This window comes from Hemitrygon akajei, chromosome 1 (assembly GCF_048418815.1).
Source record: "Hemitrygon akajei chromosome 1, sHemAka1.3, whole genome shotgun sequence".
Classification (NCBI taxonomy): domain Eukaryota; kingdom Metazoa; phylum Chordata; class Chondrichthyes; order Myliobatiformes; family Dasyatidae; genus Hemitrygon; species Hemitrygon akajei.
Window position 1 is genome coordinate 19,263,023 of NC_133124.1, and position 13,202 is coordinate 19,276,224.

At 42.2% G+C, this 13,202-nt stretch overlaps 1 protein-coding gene across 1 annotated transcript in view; it reads left to right on the plus strand.

The window, feature by feature from the left end:
- csmd3b (CUB and Sushi multiple domains 3b) overlaps positions 1 to 13,202 on the plus strand; it is a 2,154,916-nt gene that overhangs the window by 1,795,145 nt on the left and 346,569 nt on the right. The window contains exon 28 of the mRNA XM_073038951.1: positions 2,383 to 2,521. Within this exon, the coding sequence (XP_072895052.1) occupies positions 2,383 to 2,521 (139 nt within the window). The remainder of the gene's footprint in view (positions 1 to 2,382; positions 2,522 to 13,202) is intronic.

Below are 13,202 nucleotides of genomic sequence, written 5' to 3' on the forward strand. Positions count from 1 at the left end.
GCACTTGTCCAAATTAAGCTCAATCTGCCATTCCTCTGCCCACGTTTCCAATTAATCCATATTGTACCATATCCTTGACAACCTTCTTCGCTATTCACAATTGCACCAATTTTTGTGTGGATCTGTAAGCGTACTTTTCAGCCCAGCTATACTTTGGTCCAAATCATTTATGTATAATGCCAGCAGAAGTCCCTGCACTGATCCTTGTGGAACACATTGGTCACAGACTTTGACAACTCTTTAAACCACCGCCTGCCCAATGACTCATGGAAACTAAAAGGGACCTTAAAGAGGTGTGACGATGTGTCCACTCAGAGTGAAGGCATTGGAATGCAAAACCAGTCTGATTCCCGCAAGAGGCACAGTGTAAAGCCTCTGAAATGACGACTGTCCCTCTTCCTTCACAGATGTCAGCTGAACTGCTGAGTTCCTTTGAGATGCCATTGTCCATTTATGAATTCTTTCTTCAATATGCTGCATGCCTAACAATTTCCAATGCAGATCCCTACAGATCAGTTACAAATCTCATATCAAAAATCAAAAAATGGAAACTTATTATCAAAGTTCATATATGTCACCAAATGCAACCCTGAGATTCATTTTCTTGCAGGCACAGTATCATAGAGGTTAGCACAATGCTTTACAGTACCAGCGACCTGGGTTCATTTCCCGTCACTGCCTGTAAGGAGTTTGTGTTTTCTCCCCACGATCATGTAGGTTTCTTTCAGGTGCTCCGATTTCCTCCTAAAGGCATACTGGTTGATAGGTTCATTTGTCATTGTAAATAGTCCCGTGATTAGGCTAGGATTAAACTGGGGGATTGCTGGGAGGCATAGCTTGAAGTGCTGGAAGTGCCTATTCTGTGTTGTAACTCAATTATTTAATAAATCAATAAACAAACAAACAATTAAATAAATAAAATCAAATAACCGTAATAGAATCAATGAAACACCACACCTACAGCGTGCAAAAGACAGCAGACAGTGCAAATACACAAAAATAATAATAATTAACTGAGAAATAATTATCAAGAATATGAAATGAAGGGTTCTTGAAAGTGAGTTCATAGATTGTGGGAGCATTTCAGTGATGGGGCAAGTGAAGTTGAGTGAACTTATCCCTTTTGGTTCAAGAGTCCTGATGGTTGAGGGATAATAACTTGGCGGTGTTATGTGTAGAAACCAACATCTGTCACTGTATTTTCAGTTTCTATATTGTTTCACTAGAGCACAAATTCGAGCAATATAAAAGAGTTTTTAGTTGCCCACTGAGGTTTAGATTGTCTCATCATGTTGTACGATTCTTGCTCGTCCCTTATTGTATGTTATTTGGTTTGGCAGAGAGATTATGTCTTTTTGATTTGTTGTTAGCCGTTGCTTCTAGCAAAAGGTAACATGCAAGGGTATTAATGCTCTTAAGTCAAAAAGGTGTACTTTATATGCACATTTTATCTAATTCAACATCATCATAGAATCTCCGAATGATACAGCTCAGAAGGAAGCTGTGCCAGTGCCAAAACTTCAAATGAGTTATCAATTAGTCCTGTAATAACTTAGTTAAAATATGTTTGGTTGCACCTGGTTAATGTACTGGAATGGAAATATTTCTAAGTTGTGGATCACACTTAAGAAGAATTATTAGTACAAGATAACACTGATTACTTTTAAAGTACATAAAAATATGTAGGGGAAAATAATTGTTAAATTTATGATAACCTAGTCTACCTCTTCTGAAATATTGTATGGAGTATAGCTTGTAAAGCATGCTCAAATTTAAAAACAGGAGGAAGTCTGCAGATGCTGGAAATCCAACGCAACACACACAAAATGCTGGAGGAACTCAGCAGGGCAGGCAGCAACTGTGGAAATGAATAGATGGTGGCGGTTTTGGGCCAAGACCGTTGTTCAGGACTGAGAAGGAAGTGGGCAGATGCCAGAATAAAAATGTGGGGGGGAGGGGAAGGAGGCTAGCTGGAAGGTGAAAAGTGAGACCAGGTAGGTGGGAAAGGTCAAGGGCTGGAGAAGAAGGAATCAGATTGGAGAGGAGAGTGGACCATAGGAGACCGGGAAGGAGGAGGGGACCCAGGGTGAGGTGATAGGCTGGTGAGAAGATGTAAAAGGTCAGTGTGGGGAATAGAGGAATGGAGCTGGGGGGGGGGGGGTGGAATATTTGTTTACCAGAAGGAGAAATCTATATTCATGCCAAGAGGTTGGAGGCTACCCAGATGGAACTCAGTCTTTAATTCTCATTTTCAAGGTTTACTGCAAAAAATGTAGATCAAAGAATTTAAAATGAAGGAACATATGTTTAACACAGAGTAATTTAAGTAAACTGCATCTTAATTATATGTTTTATTTAGTTTATATTTATTTTATTTTCCAGCACCATGTGGAGGAAACCTGACCAGCTCCTCGGGATTTATCCTTTCACCAAGCTACCCACATCCCTACCCTCATGGCAAGGAATGTGACTGGACCATCACCGTTAACAACGACTACATCATATCTTTGACATTCCTCAGGTAACTATTTCTCCTTCTTCCAAGTAGCGTGCTGTATTACTGTTGAATATCCATCATCAATTCTGCCTAGGTGCACACGGTGGATTTTGACATTCACACGCTGGGAAAGTTTACACAAGGCAAGCGATTTCAGGTCACCACAAAGCAGGGGCACTAGAAGTACAATAAGCTGGTTAGACATTTTTTGGATTATTATTAATATCTAATAAATCAGTGTTATGATGTGTTGAAACTGTGTAATAATAGGATTCTTGTCTGAACATATGGTATATCAGCATTCACTTCTCAGTTTCAAGCATGAAGAATTGCCCTTTTTTCTAACACAACCTCAAACTACCGTTCTTTTTCAGTCTCTCAACTGAACTCATGACACGTTTATTTTGTATTATACGTCATGCTTGATTACCTACTTACTGCCCATTACACCGCTGGCATTTAGGGCAGCAATGAAGGTTCTCCATCTCTGGCAGCGTTCAGGGCTTCCTCTTGGTTTTCTCTGCTGTCAGTCAGGCAAGACTGGTGGAGCCTCAGGAATACTGTTGCACTCAGATGTGGAAGGATTCTTTATTGCTGCTTCTATAACACTTGTGTTTTACCGGTTAGGGTTGGTGGCCCTGAGAGGACCTGGTGGACCACTCTTAGTCTGGCCCCTACCCTTTGACCTGTTTGGCATGGGTAACCCTACCAAGAGCCAAAGCATAATGCCCCAACTCCAGTCAACACAGGTCTCAGGGTCATTGAGGCATGCAAGTCTCCAAACCCTACAACAAGGTTGTAGTCCTCTTGGAGGAAGTTATGCATAACTTAAGTTAAATTAAGTTTATGCTAACTTATAATTGACATTTTTGTAATGCAGCAACAATCACCGATCAGGGTTCGACTCGCCTCGCTGTCTATACATTTGTACATTCTCCCCATGACCGTGTGAGTTTCCTCAGGTGATCCTGCTTTAACCCACATCCCAAAGACGAACGGTTAGGGTTAATGAGTTGTGGGCATGCTATGTTAGCACCAGAAGCATGGAGACACCTGTTGGCTGCCCCCAGCATGTCCTCGCTGATTTGTTTTAATGTAAACAATGCATTTCACTGTACATTTCGATGTACATCTGACAAGTAAAGCTAATCATTCGCTGCTCCTGCAAAAAGTGAATTTCATAGCATTTATGTCCCAGATTTGTCTGCCTGCAGCAATGAACATTGAACCTTGAACTTTAAACTTGAAGTATTAGCCAAGAAACTATATATTCAGAACTGAGATGTCTAATACTCAAGAGCATACATTTAAGATAAGAAGGTGTAATTTCAAAGGAGATGTGAGTTGCAAGTTTTTTATACAGAGTGATGGGTACCTGGAATGTGGTGCTTGAAACACGAGGTACTGTTAAGAGATGTTTATACGGGGGCATAAAAGTGACAAAAATGGAAAGATATGGAGGTTCTGTAGGCAGAAGAGAATGGTTTGGCTAACCATTTTATTATTAATTTAATTGGTTTGGCACAGCATGGTGGGCCAAAATGCCTGTTCTATGCTGTAATTTTCTGTTCTATGGGGGGGGGGGGGCGGTGATTGATAAGTTCATGTCCTAAGGTAGAAAGAGTCAGTTTTAGGAAACCTAGCACATTTATTTTTCAACATAGTCCCCTCCTACGTTTACCACTTAGTCCAGCGGTTGTGGAGCAAATGGATCTTGGACCTCCTGAAAGTGTCCACAGATGGGTGATTGATAAGTTTGTGGCCTAAGGTAGAAGGAGATGAGTTATACAGCTCTCGCTGCATACACGTGCAGTTCAACTCTTTGAGTGACTATGCAGAAAGTTTGAAGTTAATAACTCATCAGGGGTTATTGATAAGTTTGTGGCCTAACGTAGAAGGCGATGAGTTATTAACTTCCAACTTTCTGCACAATCACTTAAAGAGTTGTATGCTCCATGATCGCTGGACTAAGTGTGTAAATGTAGGAGAGGACTATGTTGAAAAATAAATGTGCTAGGTTTTCTAAAATTGACTCCTTGTACCTTCGGCTATGAACCTATCAATCACCCCTCGTATTTTCTATTTTAATATTATAAAAGTCAGATTGTGCAGATTCTGGAAACAGAACAAAGGACAGAGAACATAGAAGGATACAGCACAGGAACAGACTCTTTGGCCCACATTGTTGTGCCAAAGCAGCTAAAATGCAAATCAGAAACACGCAAACACTAATCCCTCCTACCTACACCATGCCCATAAACCTCCACCTTTGCTATGTCCGTATGCCTCTCCACAGGACAATTTACAATGGCCAATTAACCTATCCAGTAGGACTTGGACTGTGGGAGGAAACCAGAAGACCCAGAGAAAACCCACACATTCCACAGGGAGGACGCATGTACTCCGTACAAATGACATTGGAATTGAACCGAACTCCGACGCCCCCGAGATGTAATAAAATCACGCTAACCGTAGCATCCACCTGTCATGCTGTCTGTTGATGAATCTCATTTCCCAATCATCTCCCAGACATTGTTCAATTGAGGTCAGGAACCAATATGTACATTTACAAATTGCACTACTGTTTGAGTTTTTAAAGTTTTTTCTCTGACAGTATGACAAATTAGAAGCATTTATGCATATGTTTAGATAGCAGCTTCTTGTGCATCAATTCTCCACGCAGAACCGGTTATTGTAATGTAGTTATTTTGAAAATGTGGAAATTAATCTGTACCAAGCACGACTTGAAAGAGGGGCACATATTTGACTGGGCATCAGTGGAAGTCATGGCGCTAGCAACCACGCGGCACGTGCAAGAATTTTTAGAAGCGCGGCTTTCCAATAAATTCTGCAAACAAAAACCTTGATCCTATTTATGAGCCGATGCAGGCAGAATTCCAGAGCACAACACACGAAGTTTGACACACAACCAATCAGCAACAAGACTTACTCCCTACAGCACAATTGAGTTTCCGTAATGATGACCACTCAGCTGATTGATAAGTATACAAAGGTTAAGCATTTGAAAGGCACACCACAATTGACAACGCACTGATGACGTCTCCTCGTATGGTGACAAAACGTTTGCAAGTAAATTGCCAAGATCGGAGAACAACTCAACCCAACCATCAGCCATCCGAGCTACTCATTTTCCGAATTATTTCCAAGCAATACTCAGTCCAGGTAAATCCCATTTCCAGAGCACTGAGATTTCATGTTTTATCTATTAACTAAATAGGGAGAAGGTTCAAACTTCAGAGGTGCAGAGGGACTTAGGAGCCCTCGTGCAAGACTCCCAGAAGGTTAATTTACAGGTAGAGTTTGTGGTAAAGAAGGCAGATGTAATGTTAGCATTTATTTCAAGGCGAATAGAATATAAAAGCAAGGAGATAATGCTGAACCTTTATAAGACACTAGTCAGACCACACTTGGAGTATTGCCAACAGTTTTGGGCCCCATATCTCAGCAAGGATGTGTTCCAGCAAGGAGATTCATGAGGATGATTGCGGGAATGGAGGGGTTAACATGTGAGGAGCGTTTGGCAGCTTTGGACTTGTACTCACTGGAATTTAGAGGAATATGTGGGGATCTCATTGAAACCTACCGAATGTTGAAAGGACTGGATAGGGTGAATATGGAGAGTATGGTTCCTACGGTGGGAGTATCCACACCTAGAAGGCACAGCCTCAAAACTGAGGGGCAACCTTTAGAACAGAGGTAAGGAGGATTCTTTTTTAGCCAAAGAGTAGTAAATCTGTGGAATACTCTGCCACAGACTGCAGCGGACGCCAAGTCCATCAGTATATTTAAGACAGAAGTTGATTGTTTCCTAATCGGTCAGGGCATCAAAGGGTACTGTGAGAAGGCAGGTGTATGGGGTTCAGTGGGATCCAGGATCAGCCATGATGGAATGGCGGAGCAGACTCAATGGGCTGAATGGACTAATTCTGCTCTTATAGTCTTATCTAAAGGATCTCATTGCATAGATTTTCTACCTATAGTATTAGTTCAGAAGTTGGTGCAGAATCTGAACCCGTGACTTTAGAGTCAGCATTATTTATTTTATTTAGAAATAGAGTATGGAACAGGCCTTGCTGGCCTAACAAGCCTCACCATCCAACAACACACCTATTTATCACTAGCCTAATTACAGGACCATAAGAGTATATGACCATTAAATACCAGAGCTGAATTAGGCCATTTGGCCCATCAAGTTGCTCCACCATTGAATTGTGGCTGATCCCTTTTTTCCCCTCTTCAACCCCATTCCCCGGCCTTTTCCCCGTAACCTTTGATGCCATGTCCAATCAAGAACCTATCAATCTCTGCCTTAAGTACACCTGACAACCTGGCCTCCACAGTTGTCTGTGGTAACAAATTCCCCAAATTCACCATCCTCTGACTAAAGAAATTACTCTGCATCTCTGTTTTAAATGGACGCCCCTCTATCCTGAGGCTGTGCTTTCTTGTGCTAGACTCCCCCACCATGAGAAACATTCTTTTCCCATCTACTCTGTCTAGGCCTTATAACATTTGTAAGGTTTCAAATGTTACCCTCATTCTTCTAAATTCCTGCAAGTACACACCCAGAGCCACCAAAGGTTTCTCATATGATAACCCTTTCATTGCTTGGAATCATCCTTGTAAACCTCCTCTGGAACCTCTCCAATGTCAGCACATCTTTTCTTAGATTAGGAGCCGAAAACTGTTCACAATACTCAAGCTGAGGCCTCACTAGTGCCTTATAAAGCCTCAGTATCAATCCCTGCTCTTGTTTTCAAGACCTCTTGAAATGACTGCTAAGATTGCATTTGGCTTCCTCACCACCAACCAAGGACAATTTTCAATGACTAACTAAACTACTAACTGGTACATCTTTGGATCGAGGGAGGAAACCAGAGTACCCGGAGGAAACTCGCATGGTAATGGGGAGAGCGCACCAACTCCCTACAGATGGCGCCGCAGATGAACTCTGAAATCTGGTACGCCCTGACCTGTAATAGCATAGCGCTAACTGCTGTGGTATGCTGGCACTCTTTTCAGCCAATAAATCCAAACATGAAATTAGAAACAATTAGAGAATAATCCAAAACCACAAATCACAGCTATCACACAGTACTCCATGAATTGTTCTTATTTAACAGAGTATCATTTGCGGAAATTTCCAAAATTATGCAATTCTATTTGACGACCCACTGAGTCAAGATGCAGTCAATTAGCAAGATAGTTTTCCACTAATTGCCAATCTGTTATGCATGTTTGGTTCTAACATAATTATCACCCAGATAATTACTTTATGATTGATAGCTGGAAAAACACAGTTTAGCTGTCCCAGATGAAGATTAGTTTTTTTTGTTGGACATATTGAGGTTGAAGTTCCCCATAACTTCATTGAAATTGAAGCAGGTTTTCATTATAATCATAAAATATACTTTTCACACTTTTGGATGAGTGATTTGGTGTTCTACACACTAGTTGGCAAGACCCATAAATTGTCATTGTTACTTGATAAACTTTGCTCCAGAAGTAACATAACTTTGTATTATTAAGTCCAAGTGATGACAATATTGACATTAAGTACTAACAATCAGATTCTTGAATCTGAAAGATGATTAATACTTGCTTTACAAGAGTAAACGGATGAAGTTTTCAGCCTAGTGAGTTCTTGCAAGTGACAGAATGTAGGTAGCCATGAAAACAATGGACTGAAAATTCAAACAACACACACAAAATGCTGGTGGAACACAGCAGGCCAGGCAGCATCTATAAGGAGAAGCACTGTCGTCGTTTCGGGCCGAGACCCTTCGTCAGGACTAACTGAAGGGAAAGATAGTAAGAGATTTGAAAATAGTGGGCAGAGGGGGAAATGGAAATGATAGGAGAAGACCGGAGGGGGTGGGATGAAGCTAAGAGCTGGAAAGGTGATTGGTGAAAGTGATACAGAGCTGGAGAAGGGAAAGGATCATGGGACAGGAGGCCTCTGGAGAAAGAAAGGGAGGGGAGCACCAGAGAGAGATGGAGAACAAGCAGAGTGATGGGCAGAGAGAGAGAGAAAAAAAACAAACAACTAAATATGTCAGAGATGGGGTAAGAAGGGGAGGAGGGGCATTAACAGAAGTTAGAGAAGTCAATGTTCATGCCATCAGGTTGGAGGCTACCCATCCGGTATATAAGGTGTTGTTCCTCTAACCTGAGTGTGGCTTCATCTTGATAGTAGAGGAGGCCATGAATAGACATATCACAATGGGAATGGGACGTGGAATTAAAATGTGTGGCCACTGGGAGATCCTGCTTTCTCTGGTGGACCGAGCGTAGGTGTTCAGCGAAACGGTCTCCCAGTCTTTGTCGGGTCTCACCAATATATAAAAGACCACACCGGGAGCACCAGACACAGTATACCACACCAGCCGACTCACAGGTGAAGTGTCGCTTCAAAATTCAATAGGGGGTGCTTCATTTAATCTGCTCTCAGTGGATGGTCAAAAAAGTCCTCTGGAGAAGTACTTCTGACCTATTCATGCGTTCTTCAGATCTTTTAACAGTTACAGTGTATAACAGTGGTAGAAGATCCCAAAGATATTTGGATTATGTCTTTCTTCCTCTTGCGTCCTCAAATGCACTCCATATTTTCTGGCAAAAAAACACCGAACCCAGTTAATTTGTAGTGTTGTTATGAAGGGTTTCAGCTCTTATGTGTCATCTGTTTATTCCTCTCCAGAGGTACTGGCTAACTTGCATTTTTTGAGTGTTCCTCTGGATTTTCAGAACCTGCAGAATCCCTTGTGCTTATACTTTGCGGAGTTGCAGTTCCATGCTATGGACTTGGTACCATAACATTAGATTTTCATGAAAGTTTGTATTTGTTTAAGCACTTTACATTAATGTCAGTCTAGTGTTATCCTGGATTTGAGTTCATATCCATCACCAAGTGACTTTACAGAACTTGCTGCAATTTTTTTATGTCTGTCAGAAAATCTGTCTAATCATCTCTACTTTTAAAAAGTCAATGACGGTCATTAGTGCATTCAACATGAAAACCACCTCTAACAAAACTATGAAGCTTGAAAGATTAAAGAAAAATGTAGAATTTTGCTTTTATGCCACTAGTTCCTTTCAGATGTCATCTGTCAAAGTTGCTGTTCTGTATTGTATTCTGATATTAATTATGGTGTAGATACCGTGTTTCTATAGCTTCACCAGCTTTTTACTTCTGTCTAATGTGGAAGCAGCTTCATGGGTTTGGTGAGTGAGACAGAAGGCACTGATTATGAATAAGCATATTAATCATTTATTTACAAACAGTAAAAGATTCAACCAGACATCTAAGTCCCCCTCCCACCCCACCGAGTTACACAAACTACAAAGCTAAATATTCAGCAAACAGACATTTAGCTAAGGCTACGTTCTTACTACACCAGATAAATCCGTAACCAAAGCTTTTTCTCTTTGTTTTTACCCTTCCTCCACACTAAAACAGTGTTTTCGTCCCCCGAAACTGGAGCTTTTCAGAAACGCTCTCCAAAGTGTGTATTTTTGAAAATGCCGGATTGGCCGGATCAGTGTGGAGGGGGTAACCAGAGACTTCTGAAAACGCTGTCATGTGGCAGCATACTATTTCATTGTTTTCTTGAACGCAACCTAAGAATTTCAGAACAGACGGCAACGAAACTGATGCCAGAAGAGTTAGAAATGTACCCACCAAATACTTTGACCCATAACTTACTGAATAAATAAGTATACTCACTTTGCCCTGTTTTCTGTCCTTGCTCATATGAAGGTGGTTTACATATTTATGCAAGTACTTCTCTGACAATAGATGTGTAACAGCCTAATGTAACATTGTATGGAAATACAAGATAATACTGATGCTGACATGTTTTATGCATTTAACAAGGTGCTTTATTAGTGTAACAGTTAGTCAGTTTTTCAATGTTCGTCGTCAGCCAGGTCAATCTGCCCGTGAACTCCCTGTCTGTTGCCTCCGTACGCTCCGGTATTTGTTTTATTTTACTTTTAAGTTCTTCTGCATGAAAGCCAACAGCTGTCCATCGTTTTAAGTTTTTCTAGTCTGTAACTACACAAATGTGCACTTTTACGATGAGATTTGAAACCAATCATGTCGCTTGTTTTCAGTGGATGTGTTCTGCGAATGCGCAGGAGGAGGAGATTCACCATAATCTCCGTTTCAGTGTGGATAGAGATATTTTTAAAAATGCATAGTTTGGACGCCTATCGTTTTTACGCGAAACCGGCGTCTTCAAAATTATCCGGTCTAGTGTGGACGTAGCCTAAGAGTGTGCGCAGGCCTTGTAAGTCTTCTTCAAGCACTGGTTGCAACTTCAGTGTGAATTGAGCCCTGAGGACAAAGGAGAGAGAGAGAGCGAGCCTCCCACACATGTTAAACTGAGGTACCAGAAGCCACACTGATGCTGTGGTAACTTCTACTTTACAAAAAGACCACTCGACAACTTGATGACCAAAAGAGCATCTTTATCTGGGACAGCAAATGATATTTACAATACAGAGGCTTCCAGGTACCTCGTGCGGCCTGGGTGGAGGAATTATATACAATGCATACTGGGAGTAAAAAGAGCGGAAGAAAAGACCCTGCCAACCCCGAATCCCACCTCTTGCTACCAACAGCTTCCCGATTAGTATTAACTTACTTTTAATAATACTCACATTACAACACTTCTCCCCCTTTAAAATCCAACATTCCCCAAATATAGAAGAACTGGGAAATAAAAACAGTGGTATTATTAGCAACAGGTTACCAATACAAAAACACCTTAAAAAAAAATGGCAAATTCAACATTCAATCTAACAACAAAAGAAACTATCCAATCAAAGATTCAGTCTGTCAGGAGGTTTGCAAGGGCGCTGCGATCTACGCACTACCCCCGGTGACCCAGCAGGCACCACTGGTGAGGATTTTTTGGATGGATCTACTGTTGGGGACACGAGAGGGGTCTGTGTGTCTGCGTGAGAATGTCCATCATCTTCAGGGGACTCTGTCCCCTCTGCCAGTGTCTCCCTCTAGCTAAGTCACTGGTGGACATGCTTTCCTGGTATGCATTATGTGGTCATTGCTCCTTAACTGTTTTGGACTACTGAGCTTCTTTGAAATTGATGGCAAGCTATTCTTAGCATTATTGGGATAAACGGTATCTGCAGGTTTGCCACCTGGCTGGGAATGCACTGAAGCAGGAACTTTGGTTCTTGAACAATTGTCACGACCGTGGCTCAGAATAGACCCAATTGCAAATTTTTCATAGAGTTCCTTGTAATAACTTGGAACTATCTGGAGTTCAACAGCAGGAAATCGCAATGCATTTCGGAAAACCTCTTGTGCTTGAACAAAGGTCTTGTCTGTTAAATCACAGTCATTGATTTTGATGATACATTCATTCTCCTGGAGCAGGTTCTCTTTTCTTGAACGGCTGTTCTCTTCAATACCACGAATACTCAGGCCAAGGAATCTTCCACTCAGTGTAGTGTTAAAAGGCACCACATGGATTCCCAGGGGGCTACCGCCTCCAGAAAATTCTACTTTCTTTGTCAAATCACTTTCTGAATGCTTGTCTGGTGGTCCTGGAGGCTCTGTTCTTACATCGTCTGCGGGTGCCCCATTTGCTACTGTTATGATTGGCTTCAAATGCAGGTTAGCGGGATCATCAGGCTGAGACGCACCTTGCTGTAACGGGGCAGGTGGTACAAGAGCTGGGTCACTGCTTCGCCATACTAGAAGTGGCGTGCTGGCTTTCAGTGCCGAGGGGGTAACTTCAATTGCTCCTGTAATAGGCTGAAGAGCCATAAGCTGCACTGCGAGCTCCCTCTCAAATGTGTCCGGACTTTGTCTATCACTCACATTGCCATCGGCGACTTCATCTGCACGCTGCACCTCATGCTCTTCCGTCATGTGTGCATATTTAAATTCATGCCAGTTGAGCCGAATTTTGTGAAGCTGAACGCGGCCCAGAAGACTGGGCCTACTGCCCTTAGCTATCACCAGCCTGGCTTCAGCCTTCTGGCCCTCAGCCGTAATATCCACATATAACACCCCTAAATGAGGTATGGGCTGCCCCGAATAGGTCCTGAGTTGGAGCTTAGATGGTCTGATGGGAGGCAGGTTGGATCCCCATGTCCTCCTGTAGGTCTTTTCACTAATGACTGATGCAGTAGCCCCTGAATCAATCTCGAACTTAATGTTCTTTCCCCGGACAGTGACTGTGGCATAATATGGTTCAGGTGGTCCCTCATCCGTTTCCACCCCAAACATGTTGTAGGCACACGCTGCCTTTTCGTCTGCTTCTCCTAGGTGGTGTGTGGCTGCCTGAGTCTGTTGAGCTTTCCCCTGCCCAGGCTTAACCTTACCCTTTATGCTTCTGCACTTTTTAATGAAATGTCCCTTCTTGCCACAAGCATGGCAGACAGTAGCTTTGAATTTACAAACATTTGCACAGTGCGTTCCTCCACACCGAAAACATTCCACCCGCTTTGCCTGTTTACCAGTCTCCCTCCCGACTTGGAGCACTGTCACCGACTGCGACCCCCCATATCCTTTCTGTATATCCTTGGCATTATTAGCAGCCAACTCCATGCCTTAAGCAATCTCTAGGGCTGTCTTGAAAGTCAATGGTGGTGTTTCCCCCAACAAGCGGCGTTGTACGGCGTCATTATTAATGCCGCATACTAATCTGTCACG